Source organism: Lipotes vexillifer, unplaced genomic scaffold (assembly GCF_000442215.2).
Source record: "Lipotes vexillifer unplaced genomic scaffold, Lipotes_vexillifer_v1.1 scaffold2030, whole genome shotgun sequence".
Taxonomy (NCBI): Eukaryota; Metazoa; Chordata; class Mammalia; order Artiodactyla; family Lipotidae; genus Lipotes; species Lipotes vexillifer.
This window is the reverse complement of record NW_006791849.1, coordinates 239,149-255,719: the sequence shown is the minus strand read 5'-3', so window position 1 is coordinate 255,719 and position 16,571 is coordinate 239,149. Positions and strand designations below refer to the sequence as shown.

Here is a 16,571-nt window from a genome sequence, read left to right as displayed (position 1 = left end):
AAGCGGCTCTGGCTTCCTAAGCCACTGCCTCAGGATTCAGGCTCTTAACTGGAGACTCCTGTTCATAAGCCTCAGGGGTCTATGAGTCCTCTGAAATGGTACACAGAATTTGGGGAGTATTCTTGGCATTCATAGCTTCCATCTAATTCTCAGATGGGTTTTGATCTGATTTAAGGATCTCAAAGAGGAACTTGCAAAAGCGAGAGGGGAAGAATGGTCAGAGAGACAAACTTCATTTCTCCATCCTCAAGTTAGATTGAAGAGGGGAGCGGGGGCAGGGTCTCACCCGTGTGCTCTGGCAGGACTGGCCTCCTGGCAGGCTTTGCCTCTCTCCCAGCTGTTGGAGCCCAAGACCTCAGTGGCCAGAGGCTGGCTCAGCTTTTCCGAGGGTCCATCCTGATCTGGGACCATGGGGCTGCTCTGGGGTTCTGTCCTATAGGGGAGGAAATAAGGAGGCAAAAGTGTTAGGATATGACAGAGATTCTTAATGTTCATCAAACATTCATAGATGCCAGAATATTTCCAACCTCCCTCGGACTTAAGTTGGGGCCATATCATCATCAAGGGTCAATGGTCTCTGAATGGGAGTGATATGTATTGTTTCTAGTTTGAGGCAGTAAGATCTGTGTGTCATCTCCAGCTCTCTCTCCCTCTGTCACAGTGACTTTGGAGGCCACACATTCCAAAAGGTGAAGCTACTTGATGGAGGAGAGATGCCTGGACCACATCAGACTTTGCATGACAGAAATAAGCCTTAGTTAGGTTAAGCCACTGAGGTTTAGGGACTTACTTGTTACTGCAGCATAGCCTAGCCTAACCTGATTGAATCACAGGGAGAGGCTGGAAACCAGCATTTTACTTCCTTCCTCAAGACTTAATTGGAGGCCAAAGCAGTATAGGATTAGTTCAAACTCTCCTTTGCCATTTTCTATCCCACTTTTCTGCCTTATCTGTGTATGGCACAGAGACAGCTTCATTTAAACACTATCTTTACGGTGTAGTAACTCCAGGTCCTGGGGTCAGTCCCTCAACCTCTCTGAGCTGCAGTTTCCTCAACTATAAAATAGGGAATAATATCAGTCCATATATTGTTGAGTTGTTGTGAAGATAAAATGAGATAATATAAGCAAACAGGAAGGCCTAAGAAATATCACTGCCCTTTCCCTTTACTTCTCTGTGAACCAAACCTCCCATTAGGTGTCCTTAGCAGGTGTGAGCACACCTACTTGGGACAGCAGTTCCCATGAAGGCCTGAAGTTCTCTTCTCTGCCTCTGAGATGAGGTCCAAATAACACAGGGAAATTACCTGCGTCCCACCTCCTTCTCTGAGCCCCAGAGAGGGAAAGGAAGTTGCTTAGTTACTCAGTCTTTGAAGAAGCTGTCACTCAAGTCTCCTGGCTCCTGTCATTCAGTCAGGAGTCTGAGAACCACAGGTGGATCTGGCACCATCCAGCGAGCATCCCTGCCTGCAAATCCCAGGTCAAGCATTGATCAAAGGCATTAGCATTTCTCCTGCACCGAGCTCCTGCAGCCAGTGCATCAAGATTGGTTTTATGACTCAGGATGAATACATTTGATAAGCCCCCTGCTCCTTCGGGCTGCCAGGAGTGCAGACCAAGCCTGGTCAATATTGAAGGAAGGGCAGCAAAACACATCCTTCTCTGTCAGCCGCTGATCGGTGCATCTTTAGAAGCAGAGCTGGGGGATACTTCAAGCCCAGGAAGGATGGAGATTCTAGTCGGGTCTGCCCAGCCCTCCTTGCCAACTCCTCGGGCTGCCAGGAGTGCAGACCAAGCCTGGTCAATATTGAAGGAAGGGCAGCAAAACACATCCTTCTCTGTCAGCCGCTGATCGGTGCATCTTTAGAAGCAGAGCTGGGGGATACTTCAAGCCCAGGAAGGATGGAGATTCTAGTCGGGTCTGCCCAGCCCTCCTCACTGCCAACTCCATGCTACCAGAGCTCCAGTTTTCCCTACACCTCCCTGCACCCCTTCTCCCATGATGAGGGTTCCATTTCCATGCCTGCGTTCCCTCCAGTCTATCTGTGTGGAATGCCGCCCTGGCTCTTTTCAGATAACTCAAAGCTTGCAGTTTCTGCCCAGCCTCCAGCAAGGTTTGCCTCTTGCCACACTTGTCCTAGCCAAGGCTAACCCAACATTCACTAACGCCTATTCCCTGAGTGCCTGCAGTGTGTCCAGGGCAGTTCTAAGACCGGCGATGCAGTGAACAAGACACAGGCGTTCCCCGAGATCATGGAGTTTAGATTACAGATGGGAAAGCAGGTAATAAACACACAAGAAAGTAACAATATGGCTTATTTGTTGGTAATAACTTATGGAGAGAATAAATCAGTGGTATGGGGCTAGGAAATGGGAGCAGGTGACTGTTATTTCGTATACAGTAATCAGGGAAGGCCTTTTTTTAGGAAGTAACAAGAGAGTGGAGACTTGAAGGATCAGAGACTAACCCTGCAGTTTGTGTTGGTTTTAAAATGTGTTCACAAATTCTTTGACACTCATACCATCAAAAGCTGAATCCTAGAAGATGTGGTATATATACGATGGAATACTACTCAGCCATAAAGAAGAATGAAATAGTGCCATCTGCAGCAACATGGATGGACCTAGAGATTACCCTACTAAGTGAAGTAAGTCAGACAGAGAAAGAGAAATATCATACGATACCACTTATATGTGGAATCTTAAAAAACCGATACAAATAAACTTAGTTACAAAACAGAAATAGAAAACTCACAGACATAGAAGACTCACAGACTCACAGACATAGAAAACAAACTTACGGTTACCAAAGGGGAAAGCAGCGGGAGGGAAAAATTAGGAGTTTGGGAATAACAGATACACACTACTATATAGAAAACAGATAAACAGCAAGGACCTACTGTATGGCACAGTGAACTATACTCAATATTTTGTAATAACCTATTTGGGAAAATAATCTGAAAAAGAATATCTATATATGTGTGTGTGCGTGTGTGCGTGTGTGTGTGTGTGTGTGTACACATACACACACACACACACACACATATGATGGAATCACTTTGCTGTACACCTGAAACTAACACAATATTGTAAGTCAATTATACTTCAATAAAAAAAAATAAATTTTAAAAAGAGGAAAAGAAAAAAAGCTGGAGCCTAACTTCCCTCCCTGTGAATACTGGATGGGCTAGTGACTCACTTTTAATGAACAGACTGAATTAAAAGTGATGATATGCGACTTCCAAGACTAGGTCATGAAGGCAACTTCTGCCTCTTCCTCTTGGACTGATCACTTTGAGGGAAGCTGGTTGCCATGTTGTGAGGACACTCAAGCAGCCCTGTGGAGACGCCCATGTGACAGGACTGAGGCTTCCTGCCAACAGCCAGCACTATCAGCCATGTGACTGAGCCACCCTGGAAGTGGGTCCTCTGGCCACAGTCAAGCCTTCAGATAAGACAGCAGCCGTGGCTGACATCTGACCACCATCTCATGAGAGTGGTGAGTCAGTCACCCAGCCAAACTGTTGACTCACAGAAACTGCAAAACATAACTGTTTATTGTTTTAAGCCACAAAGATTTGGAGTATTTTGTTGCTCAGTAATATGCAACTTCTATACAGGTATCCACAATCAGTGGAAGTATGTTCTAGGCAGAAGGAATAGCAAGTTCAAAGACACCTGGCATATACAAGGAATAGCAAGCAGGGGTTAGAGTGATAAGAGGACAGATCAGAGATGAGGTCTTTGATGGGACCTAGGAATCTGTAGTCTTAAAAAGTTCCTTGGGGGCCTCTGATACTGTGCCAGGTTTAGCAAAGCCTGGACTACATAGTTCATGGAAGACCTTTGGGTCCCATGCGGCTGAGATGGGTGATGTGGTCTGGCTAACATTTCAGAAGGTTCTCTCCACGGCCTCTGGACACTCAAAGGAAGGGAAGAAAGAGATCGGGAGACTATTGCAATGACTTAGTGATCAGCGAGTTTATCAATGGATGCGTATTGCCCAGCAGAGTCTTGAGTTGGACATACACACAAGAATGGAATTTTGGACTTTCTGGAGCATTACAGGAAACCAAGACACAAATATGTGACTGAGGCAACCTTGCACTAGGCAGAAACTGAGTTGATGTGAGGAGTTTGGCAGTGAATAAATACATGACAAATAGTGCTGGCATTGGATGGAAGGTCTCAGTGACTTGTGCTAATAGAGGCGTGGGTTATCCCCAGTGCAGGGAAAGCTGGGGGATACCACTGCCAGGCACTGGCGGACAAGGCTTAAGGCAGGGACAATGCCTCACCCATCGCCGCCGCCAGCAGCAGGGTGGAGAATCAGGGATGGAAACCCTGACAATGGTTTGATGAGGAGAGAGGTGCATAATGGAGCTGCTGCAGCTTATAGCTTAGCTTGCCACTCCCTGATGTGGTAGTTCTTTTTTTTTCCAGTAGCACTGGCTTCCCCTTCCTGGTGTTGGGTACCTCACCTGGGACTATAACACAAACGAAAACAGAATTAATTCTACCAGGCTGACAGGGAGTGGTGAGGGAAAGATGAAAGGAATCCTTCCTAACGTAACATTTAAGATTGTTTAAATGTGTTCTAATACTTTGCTTCTTAGCTGTTTTAAAACTGAAAGAGACTCAGGGAGCATGTAGTCCAGGCTCTGCTAAACATGGCACAGTATCAGAGGCCCCTTAAGGAACTTAAAAAATTACAGATTCCTAGGTCCCATCATAGCCGTAATAAATCAGAGTCTCCAAGGATGAAACGTGGGAACCTGCAACTTTAAGAAACATCCCAGGTAATTCACCTTCTATTAGGTCAAGAATAAATCCAAACTGATTATTGGGATTAAAAGGCTCTGAATGATCTGGACTCTGTCCCTCTAGACCCCATCTCCTACCCCTCTCCCGGTCCCTTACTCTGCTTTGGCCACATGGCCTTCTTGCTGCTCCTCAGATGGAACAGGGCCCTTACTCAGAGCCTTTGCTTTTTCTGTTCCCTCCACCTGGTATGCTGTTCCTCCTCCAGCTATCTGCATGGCCGGCTCCTTCTTTTCACTCAAATGTCACCTCCTCAGAGAAGCCCTCCCTTATCCCCTTATGTAATCGTGCTCCTCTCATCACCGGCCACCGTCACAGTGGCCTGCTGTGCCTTCCCTCCTTCACAGTACTTGTTACTATTTGAAATGACCATTTTACATGTTTATTTGCTAACCGTTTGTCTTCTGGACTAGAATGTAAGCTTCCTGAGCGTGGGAACTAGTCTCTTCTCTCACCACCGAATCCCCAAGGATCTAGTGCCTGGCATAGCCAGCATGCCTTCTTGGTCAGGAAACATTTGTTGAATGAATGAATTTACAAATCGATTCTGATGACCAATCTCATGTGAGAACCACAGGTCAGATGCAACCTCTCCTCACATATAAAGAAGCAGAGGTCCAGGGAGAAGGGCCAGTCTGAGGCCACACAGCACTTCAGTGGACTCAGACCTCAGCTATGGTACCTCCACCCCCTTAGCCCCGCCCATCTTCCTTCTTTGCCTCCAGCTTTGCATCCTTGCAGGGCTTTAAGAAAAATTCTGTGTTCCATCCTTGCTGAGGAGTACAGGCAGCTGCCTCGTTTTTTCCACGCAGCTCTTTGATGTTGCATTAAAAAAAAATACTTAAAAGAAGGCGAGCTCTTCAGCGACCGGCTAAAACAGTGAAGTCAAGGGCCAGTGCACTCCACTTCACAGAAGGAGGGAGGGAGCCACAAGTGCTGCATTCCTCAAGGCCTCCCGCTAGGTGCCTGCTAATCAGCGACCTGGAGCTTAGATGCTGCTCTCCGTAGTCATGGCAACCAGCAGATTCACAGCCTCTGATAAGAGGGCTGAACTTTCTGCAAAACTCTCCAAGATGACTGGCTCCCTAGCTGCTTCCCTGCTTCCCCCATCAAAGCTCCTGACTCCAACAAAGTCCTCACTCAGCCGGTTGGGTGCCTCGAGCACTAGTGTGAGTTAAACACCATTTGGGGAATCAGAGACAAACAACGGTGGAGGGGAGTGAGGACACCGGCCCCTGCCCACCTCTGTGCAGAATGAGGAAACTGAGGGCCCAAGAAGAGAGGAGACTTGCCCAAGGCCACAGGGCGACTCACGTCAGAGCCTCAGCTTGAACTGTGGCCTTCTGACCCCCAGTCCAATACACTTTCCACGTCCTTTGATCAAAACAACAGCTGGCATTTATCAAGCACCTACTCCGTGCCAGACACCGGGCTAAGCCCTTCTCTGCGTCGTCTCATGTAAGCTTCCAAAGAAACCCAGGAGCAGGCATGGCCACCCCCACTATACAGATGGAGAAATTGAGACCCAGGGGTAGTAAACGGCAAGGGCAGCAGAGGCCCTGCTTGTTTATGAGAATCAGCTGAGAAAAAAGGAGAACAACCTGGAAAACACTGTGAAAATATAAGGCAATAATAAGCGGGGGCAGAGGGAGAATGTTAGTAATTTCCCTGTACGGCAGGGATTTTTGCCTCATGTGTTTGGAGAAGGGGCTGTATCTCAAGCCTCTGGCCTGAACCTTATATTCCACAAACAGAAGTGGCACTTGGCCATTCGATTCGGGACATCCCTGACATTAACTTTCCCCATCCCACTAATAGCTTCTCCTGGGTGTAGAACACTTGCAAATCCAGTGTCTCAACAGATGCTGACAAGGCTCTCGGTAAGGTACTCAGTTTGGTGAACTTATCCCCATTACTCACACGAAGACACTGAGACCTGGGGAGGCAAAGGAACTTGCTTCCCATCCAAGATTCTTGTTCTACACTTGCATCCAGGGCTGTGAATGATCCGCCCTTGTCCCTGCACTTAGCCAGACACCTACTGTCTCCCCGTTTCAGTAGACAATGAAGGCGCGGACCCTCAGCTCAGGAGTCCAGCAGAGAACCCAAGGTTTATCGCTGGGCTGAGCCAGCCCTTGGGCAAGATGGATTTGGCTAATTTGTGCCTTGGCTACCGGGGCTTCGGTCTGGGTCCTGTTAAATATCCCGGCCTGACGTCTCGCTACCAAGTCCTTTTCAAGGTTAATTAAGCCTGGTTGGGGATCCTCTGAGGGAGCTGTGATTCTTTGAGCTTTGCTATCACGATTGGAAAAAGTGTAGGAGCTTGGGGGAAGATCAGGGATTCCAGACAGCCACCGTGGGAGGCATCATCTGGGTGTGGGAGCCACGATGCTCAGCTTAGTAAGAACTGAATGAGAAAGAAAACAAGTTTTAGGAGGCTGGCATTTCCCTCATTATTTCATTCATTTATTCAACCGCTGTTTACTGAACGCCTACTTGGTATCAGATTTCAAGGACCCAAAAGTAACTAAAACTTATCTGTGTCCTCAAGGAATTTCCAGCCTGGAAGAGGAACACTGATTCCTCAACTGGGGATTACCATATGGTATAGTCAGCTCTCTGATGGAGAGAAGCTCAGAGAACCACGGAACCACAGAAAGAGCACCTAATGCAGCCTGGGGAATATGGGCAGGTGGCTGTGAAAAGTTTCCTAAAAGATATACGGAAATTGGTCACGTGCAAAGGCCAGGCACCGAGACACGGCAATGGACTTCAAGGAGCTGCAGAGGAAGGAGTAAGTTGGAAGAGAAAGTTGGGGTGGAGGATGGTACGTAAGAGTTGAGACTGGCTTATTTCACTTAGCATAATGCCTTCAAGGTCCGTCCATGTGGTTACAAATGGCAGGGTTTCCTTCTCTTCATGGCTGAATTCCATTTCACCTAACTATCTATCTGTCTATCTATCTATCAGATACATATATGATATATATCACATTGCCTTTATCCATGGACACTTCGGTTGTTTCCATGTCTTGGCTATTGTAAGTAATACTGCAATGAATGTGGGAGAGCAGAAAAAAACAGGAGCTGAGACTAAGGAGGTAGACAGGGCTTAGATTCTTCAGGGCCAAGTGGCCAGGTGCTTCTCACACCTTCACGTGTATGTGAATCACCTGGGGATCTTGATTGAGTGCAGATGCCGATTAAGTAGGTCTGGGTTAGGGCCTGAGCTTCTGCATTTCTAACCAATTCCCAGGTGATGTTATTGCTCCACGGACCATACTTTGAGTAGCCAGGTTGTAGATTTTACAAATGATTTGGACTGATCCAGCTTTCTAGCACCCTCTGTCCTCAGGCAACTGGTTTAGAACGGTTTAGTTCAGTTCCCAGGGCTGAGAGCATGTGAGTGTGTGAACATGTGTACGTGTGCGTGGTAAACACTCTTGTATAGCAAAAACTGTCCAGTTCCTGGGACTTCCCTGGCGGCGCAGCGGTTAAGAATCCGCCTGCCAATGCAGGGGACACGGGTTCGATCCCTGGTCTGGGAAGATCCCACATGCTGTGGAGCAACTAAGCTCACGTACCACGACTACTGAGCCTGCACTCTAGAGCCCGTGAGCCACAACTACTGAAGCCCGCGTGCCTAGAGCCTGTGCTCCGCAACAAGAGAAGCCGCCGCAGTAAGAAGCCCACGCACCACAACGAGGAGTAGCCCCCGCTCGCCGCAACTAGTGAAAGCCTGCGTGCAGCAACGAAGAACCAACGCGGTCAAAAATAAATAAATAAACTAAACTAAAAAAAACACAACCCATCCAGTTCCCAAGTTCAGGTCAAAAGACAAAAGAACCATATGGAGAAAAATCAGCTCTGCACTTCTCACCCAGCTCAGCCAGGCAGGTCAGGCCCCCAGCCTGCCTGGGTTTTGAACTCCCATCACAGAACACAAGCCTACTGCCCTGCAATCCACCCCCAGTCCACCCAGTCATTCTGCCCTTCACAGGATGGCCTATCAATTGCCTATTTGCCTAGTGAGGGTTCAAAGTGCCAAGAAGGGGACTGAATCAGATTCTTGGTGTTGTCTGACATGAGGGCTGCCCCCAGCTTGGGAGTTGGCTGAATTCCAAAATGTTGTGGTTTCCCACTTGACCACGTTGTGAAGGGTAATCAGGTGATGCTGGGAAAGTGCAGAGGTCCCGCAGTCCTACTGACCTGGCTTCATGCCCTGATCCTACCCAGCTGTGTCACCACAGGAAAAAAGAACACCTCTCGCTCCAGCCCAGGGGCAACTGCAAGGCCTTTCTATCAGCTGGAATTGCAGACACAGGGTTTGGATTTCTCCATGGAGGGAGAACTGCTGATTAGATTTTCTTGCCCTGGGAGGGACTGTGCTAGATGAGTCCCTTTTGGACATCATTACGGCTACGCTAGAGGAGGTGCCAGGCAAGCAAGATCTCCTGGGAAGAGGGAAGGCCTCAGCCTCATAGGAAACCTTCAGTCCGGAGCAGGAGAAGCCTTGGTTCAAGAGCTGAGAGAGTAACAACTGGTCCCAGGAGGTGCTGTCAGGGACCGTTCACGTATCCTTCCTTCAGCCACTGACACAGCAAATATTTATTGAGCACCTACTATCTGTGGGGCATGTCCTAGGCCCTGGAGACACAGCAGAGAATAAGACAGAAAAAACCCTCTACCTGGCGGAGCTTGCATTCTCCTGGGATGGGCAGAGGGGAGAGGAGAGAAGAAAATAAGCAGAACTGCATGGTAACTATGGAGCGTATTCGAAGGCAAAGAAGGCTATTAAAAAAGAAAGAAAGAAAGAAAGAAAGAAAGAAAGGGAGACGGATAAGGGGAACTGAAAATGCTACCAGGAGCGGAATGTGGTTTTAGACGGTGTGATCAGAGAAGGTTTCACTGAGAAGGGAACATTTGAGTGAGACTTGAAGATGATGAGGGAGTGAGCGTGGAAAAGAGCCAAATGGGCAGAGGGCACAGCCAACGCGAAGGCCCTGAAGTTGGAACATACTAGACACACTGAGGCTGGGAGTGAGTCAGCAAAGGGGACAAGAGGAGGGGTTGGTGTCAGAAGGGTAAGGGGGGCTCAGATCATGTTCTGGTGGGCTATTGCAGGGCCTTGGCTTTTTCTCTGAGTGAGGTGAGATGCCGTTGGAGGGTCCTAAGCAGAGAAGCGATGTAACCTGACTTAGGTTTTAAAGGATCTCCTTGGCAGTTTGCTGAGCATGGATAGCCAGGGCGCTGGGATTGATGCAGGAAGACCCGTGAGGAGATTACTGCAGCACCCCACAGGAGACGAGGGCCGGGATCGGTGTTATCGCTGGTGTAGTGGTGAGAAGCGGTCGGTTTCTGGACAGATACTGAAGTTGGAATCAACCAAGTTTGCTCACGGGTGACTCCAAGGGTTCTGGTCTGAGCAACGGGGACGATGAGCTTCCGTTGACTGGGCGGGGACAGCTGCAGGTGAGGGGTGTTTTGTAAGCGTTCCCCAGAGCTCAGTTCTGGACATGTTAGTTTTGAGATGCTAATTAGACACCCCCTCGTGGAGATGGCAGGTGGGCAGTTGGATACAGGAGACTGGAGTTCAGAGAAGACATTAGCGCTGGGAAAAAGCCCTTGAGTGATGTTAGCATTTAGATGGTGTTGAAAACCAGAAGCCTGGACCTTCTGGGGAGTAACCAGGAGCACGTGGCTAGAGTGAAGTGGGACACTGAGGACGAAGGTAAGCTCTGAGGGAGTTGTACCGGCGGAGTTTCAGAATAACAAAATGGCTCGATAGAAGTGTCCCAGCCGGACGGACTGGCTCTTAAAATATACTCATAAAATGTCTGATTCCTCCAATTCATTCCTTTAGATGCAGTGATTCATTTAATGTTTATGCATTCATTCATCTATTTCTTCATTAGCTATTTATTTATTCACTGATTCATTAATCACTCATTCACTCATCTGCTAAGCGTCACTTTACTTCTGGTGGAGGGTCATTTCGAGATGATCCAGACGTGAGTCTTTCCCTCAAGAAGCTCACAGTTCAGAGGAAGACAAGGGGTAGGTACATAAGAAACTCTCATGTGGGGTGAAAATGACCCAAGAGAGGAGAAGTCCTGAGTAGAGACAGGGCACCACTGCCTGCAGGAAACGAGACAGGTGGCACAGAGGGGGCTGAGCTGCTTGTCCGGGGAGGGCTGCCGGAGCACAGTGGTTAGATTTCTCACACTGGCCCTGCCTGGGCACTCACCGTGCTCAAAGGCACGACCCTGGGCGAGTCTCTTCACCATTCTGGTGAAATCACAAGTTGCCTGCACCTCACAGGACGGCTGTGAGGATGAAATGGCACGATGCGTGCCCAGCACTTAGTTTCTGGCACATGGCGGCACTTTAAACATCAGGGAGAGATCACACTGTTCACCAGCCTCACTGCTCATTCCGATTCCCTTTCACCAAACAGCTCAAGACAAGGGATTCTGGGAAGGGAAAGGGCAGGGAGGTCAGGCGGCCCTTGAGTGTCCCCGGAGATCCTCCCTACACTGGGGCCTTGCTCCCCCCACCAAGCTGAGTGGCTACCCATTCGCTGCTGGGTCCTGGCTTTTCTCTCTCAATAGCCCAGGGATGAATTTATCTCTTCCTGTCTTCCCGGGACAACCAACTGGACCCTTTCATCAGCTGGAACTACAGAGGTGGGGGTGGTGATGAGGGAGGGCATCGGGCAGCGTGGTGCAGTTGGGACTTTGTGTTCCTGCAGACACACACAACACACACGTCCCCCCTTTCTGGGGCTGAGGTTTGGCAGAAAATTCCTAACAAGCAGAGAGTAAGCTACCGCTAAAATCTGCAGATAGGAGCGGACAAGCCACAAATCTCGATGGCAGGCAGTGAGCAGGAGGCAAGCTCCTGGGGTCTGGGCTCGTTAGGTTTTTTTTTTTTTTTTTTTTTTTTTTTGATTTACAATTATAGTTTTACATATTTGTCTTTTAAATCATGGGAAAAAAGAGGAGTTACAAACCAAAAATATGAGAATACTGGTTTTTGGTTTTTTTGTTTTGTTTTGTTTTTTTGGTTTTTTTTTGCAGTACCCAGGCCTCTCACTGTTGTGGCCTCTCCCCATGCGGAGCACAGGCTCCGGACGCGCAGGCTCAGCGGCCATGGCTCACGGGCCCAGCCGCTCCGTGGCATGTGGGATCTTCCCGGCCCGGGGCACGAACCCGCGTCCCCTGCATCGGCAGGCAGACTCTCAACCACTGCTCCACCAGGGAAGCCCATGGGCTCGTTAGTTTTAAAATAACACAGCAGAGAATTGAGATAAAGGGCTTCAGCGGGGGAAGCTGTCAGACACCTCGCCTTACGCTATTGGAACCACCCGAGGGGCCCCATCTCTCCTTCTGGGTTTCAGAAACAGAGATTGCAGGCTGGGGCAGTGGCTGTGTTGCCTGATCACAGAGCCAGAACTTGTCAGAGCTAAGCCAGCCCTTGCAACTCTACCCAGGAGAAGCTGAGGTCCAGAGAGGGGCCAGCGCTACAATCCAGGACACTCGGCGAGTTAGGGGCTGCGCAGGGACCACCAATCAGTTCTTCTGCAGCTGTAGTGAAAGCTGTTGCTCAGATCTTAGTCAGTGTGAGTGTTGCCTACAAATTCCTCACAGGCATCCCTTCCAAGAAGGTTATATCCCATAGCCAACGACTGACTTGGGAGTACCAACGACCTTCCCCTTGTGGCAAGGTAATACAGTTCACACCCTAGAGCTCCCTGTGGGATCAGGCTGAGGCTGGAGTCTAGCTGAAAGTACATCTTTTCTTAGCTTTCTGTACTGCCCTAGCTTGCTTCCTCTCGCCCTTTCTCCTGAGAGCACACCCTCAATAAGTCTGTGCATCCAAATCGCTGTCTCAGGCTTAATTTCTTGTGAATTCCATCGAAGGCAGACCCAGACCAAGTTTTCCTCTACCAAACCACTAAATGCAAAACAATAGCTAAGTACTGATTTGTTCAAACAGACATGGGTTCGAAGCTCTGCTTTGCTACTTCCGGGCTGTGTTTACCCAGCGCAAGTTACTTAGTATCATTAAACCTTCAATGTTTTCCCAGCTGTGGACGGCAAATGTTCGTGGGTATGTTAATATTACTTGTCTCATAAGACGGTTGTAAAATGTTTAGCACATTTTATGGGGACATAACAAATGCCCAATATATATTATCGGATGAAGCTATTTGACGTCTTTGACGATGATGGTGATGAGGAAGACGATGAGCGGACAGGCCGGTCCAGTCACAACTCCACCAATCAGCAGAAAGCTCTCTAAAGGCTCCACCTCTGAAGCTCCCGCACCAGTCATCAGTGAGTTCTCAAATCACACCCTTCCCATTCATCCTCCTTTAGGCTTGGCCCAGAGGCCCCTTCTTTGCCATTGTCATTCTTTCCTGACAAAGGACTTCCTGTGGGAGAGAGGGATCTCTGGAGAGACCAGTCCTCTGTCTTTACCGGGAAGTGCCCATTTCTCAATGCCAGCCCAGGCATCCAGCTGCACCACCTGTAGAAAACGGCTCCACAGCTGGGAAGGCCTGTCCCTCTGCTGGGATTTTTACCTGCCTTTAAAAAGTCAAACCTTTATCTCTAGTAGGCAGTCAGCTTCAAGACTGTCTCCCACCAACCGTGATGGGTCCCCGGGCTCCAGGAGGGCTTGGGGTCGGGGGGAAGGACTGTGGCAGGGACGGCTAGAGGCCCCCAGCACTTGGGCAGAGGGCTTTTCCAGCTCTGCGGTTTCCCTGCTGGCCACAGACAGCACCTGAGCAACCGGGAGCCACAAGGAGCATTGGAATCAGGCCGACTGCAGCTTGAAAGCTGGTTTTGCTGTTTTCAAGCTGTGATCCTGGATGAGTCACTTCATATCTCTTCTGCAGAACGGGGTAACTGGTAGTGTCCAGCTCGTAGAGGTGATGCACGTAAAGTGCTTAACACCATTCCTCGTGCAGAGTAAGCGCTTCATCAATGTTAGCTGTCATTGTAACTGGAATTATTCATTGTAAATAGCCTTCGGGGCAGAGTCTCTCAACTTCTCTGCCTGCTCAAGCGGATCCCTCTGCCCCGCAGTGCCCTCTCTTCCCTTCTCTGCCAGGAAAAGCCTCACTCAGCCGTCAAGGCTCAGCTCAGCTGTTTCTGACTCTCCCTGCCCACCCCCGACCCCACTGCCCATTTCCCCATAGAAATAAATTCTGCACTCGCTTTGCTCCAAGATATTGCAGCATACCCTTGACCAAGGTCCCTCATCTATTTAAGCCTCAGTTTTCCCATTTTTAAAATGGGGATAATATTTTATATATTGGTGTAGTTGTGGGAAATATATAGTTATTAAGCTAAGCACAATGTCTTACTATTATAATTGCAATTAGCACTGAAAGAGACTTGGTAGCTCCCATCAGAGAAAGAATTTCTGCTTGGGTAGGAGCCTTACGGATCATTCTTTCACAGTCATCTTTGAGGAGTGCATGGCTTCCAACCTGCCTGGAACCTTGGGACCCTGAAGACAGGGGACTGGCCCCAGTGACCTCTGAAAAGCCTGTCCAATTCAAAGACTTCTGTGAGTCAGATTCTCCTCTGGGTCTAAGTCGTCCCCATCTCTTTGCCTCTTTCTGAACACACTGGGGAGGCACAGTAGGGACCCACATGGCCCATTCACCCCCAGTTTAAGGATGAGAGTTGTCACCTCTAAACAGTTTCTGAGTTCCTAGGTGGGAGCACGGGTATACCAACCTCTTCAGCTCACTGTGTTACAGTAAAGGGACCTCATATTGACTGGGCACCTACATTGTGCCAACATCTCATCAGGTATTTAAAACACATTGTTTCATTTAAGTTCCATAATAAGCCCTTGAGGTGGGAATTGTAAGGGTTGTTTTTTTTGTTTGTTTTTTTGTTTTTTTGTTTTTTTGCGGTACGCGGGCCTCTCACTGCTGCGGCCTCTCCCGCCGCGGAGCACAGGCTCCGGACGCGCAGGCCCAGCGGCCACGGCTCACGGGCCCAGTCACTGCCGTTCCCTCTCCCGCTATGGAGCCCAGGCTCCAGGCGTGCCGGCCCAGCGCCCCGGGCTCCCGGCCCCAGCCGCTCCGCGGCACGTGGGATCCTCCCGGACCGGGGCACGAACCCGTGCCCCCTGCATCGGCAGGCGGACTCCCAACCACTGTGCCACCAGGGAAGCCCAGGTTGTTTTTAGATGAGAAAAACAGAGGCTCAGAAAGCTGTAGTGACTTGCCTAAGGACACACAGCAAGTGAGGGAGCCCAGAGCTCTCAAGGAACTGTAGCTGGGTGTCCCTGGTCTCCAGACTGAGAATGGCCACACAGTTCAGCTTTTGGTGTCACTATGTCTCTTTGCACTGTGACCATGTCTCCACCTCCCCCATGCTGACTGGTGTTCTGTCTCCTTCCTATTTGCTCTCCTGCACCCACTCCCCCCGCTGCTGTCTGCACAGTCTATTGATGGAGACAATCAATCAGCCAGCTTGCTCAGACAGCTAAAAAAACACCCCATCGACCAATTTTCCCTCCAGCGCCTTTCCGCGGACCATGCAACCTCACTAATTTGGAATTTGCAATGATTTCTGACACAGAACCTGCATTTCTCATTCTGGTTAAAAAAAAAAAAAAAAGTCTGAATGAAATAATATCCCATGGACCCCTGCGGGCTTCTGAGTAAGGCCCTGGCAGCCAAGAGGCCCTGTTTCCACCCCTCTTCTTTGTTCCTTCTCCTGGTTTCTTCCACGTGTACCCATTTCTAGGTTGGATTATAACTGATGGCACTACTATAAATGCTAATACTACTAGTAATAAGAGCAGATGTTCCTGAAGCAGCAGCTATGTGCCAGCACTGTTCTAAGCGCTTGGCATTTGTTTGCTCTGATACTCCTCACCACAATTATTTGAGGCTGGTACAATGATCAACCCCATCTTACCAATGAAAAAACTGAGGCAAGAGGAGATCCTGATAATTGGGGGTGGAGGTGGAATTTGAACCCAGGCAGTCTGTTTCCAGAACCCATGGTCTTAACCCCTTCCCCCACTGTGCCTCTAGGGCTGAGCGCTATGGGGGCCACTTGTGGACCCCTTGGTCCCCAACAGTGCTTCCTGCTTTGGGCCTCTGAAAGCACCATGCGATGGGACAAGAAAATGTCGTGTCCTATAGATGTGTGATGGGTGTGTTGAGCCAGGGATTGGAAGTCTGTGGAAAAGCTGCCTCCCGACTTGTGTCCCCAAGGACTCTACCGAGTGAGAGGCACAGAGCCTTCAAAAGGAACTGGTGGCGAAGGGTTTGAGAAGGATCTTTCCTACGTTCAGAATCCTGGTTTAGAGTGTTGATTGCCCTTAGGGGTCAACCATCTAACCAAAGCCCTGGTTTCTTTCTACAGATATTTTGCTCTATGCTGACAGAGATGCAAAATGCAACTGGAAAGCTATGTGCTGTCCCACTTGCCCCTTTCCTGTGCAAAGGCCCTGTGGCATCCTTTTGCATAGGCCCAGAGTGGACTTGCCTTTGTGGATTTGCAGTAGGGCATCCTCTTCTTTATGGGGGCAAATGCTGCCCACTCCGGTTGCCTTGGAATACGGTTTAAATGGAAAAGAAAGACCATGCCGTTAAAAAAATTCATTGAAATGACTTGACTCCACCAATTACCCGTTTGGTGGCGTTTAGACAGAGCCTTGGTTCCTGGTACAAATCTCTCAGCCCCTCTGGTAGGACCTGAGGCTTAAAACAAGT

General features: G+C 49.1%; 1 protein-coding gene across 1 annotated transcript in view; it reads right to left on the bottom strand.

Moving 5' to 3' along the window:
* Window positions 1-16,571, bottom strand: part of SRRM4 (serine/arginine repetitive matrix 4) — a 166,760-nt gene that overhangs the window by 48,455 nt on the left and 101,734 nt on the right. Inside the window, exon 2 of the mRNA XM_007464864.1 lies at window positions 287-433. Coding sequence (XP_007464926.1) covers window positions 287-433 — 147 coding nt within the window. The remainder of the gene's footprint in view (window positions 1-286; window positions 434-16,571) is intronic.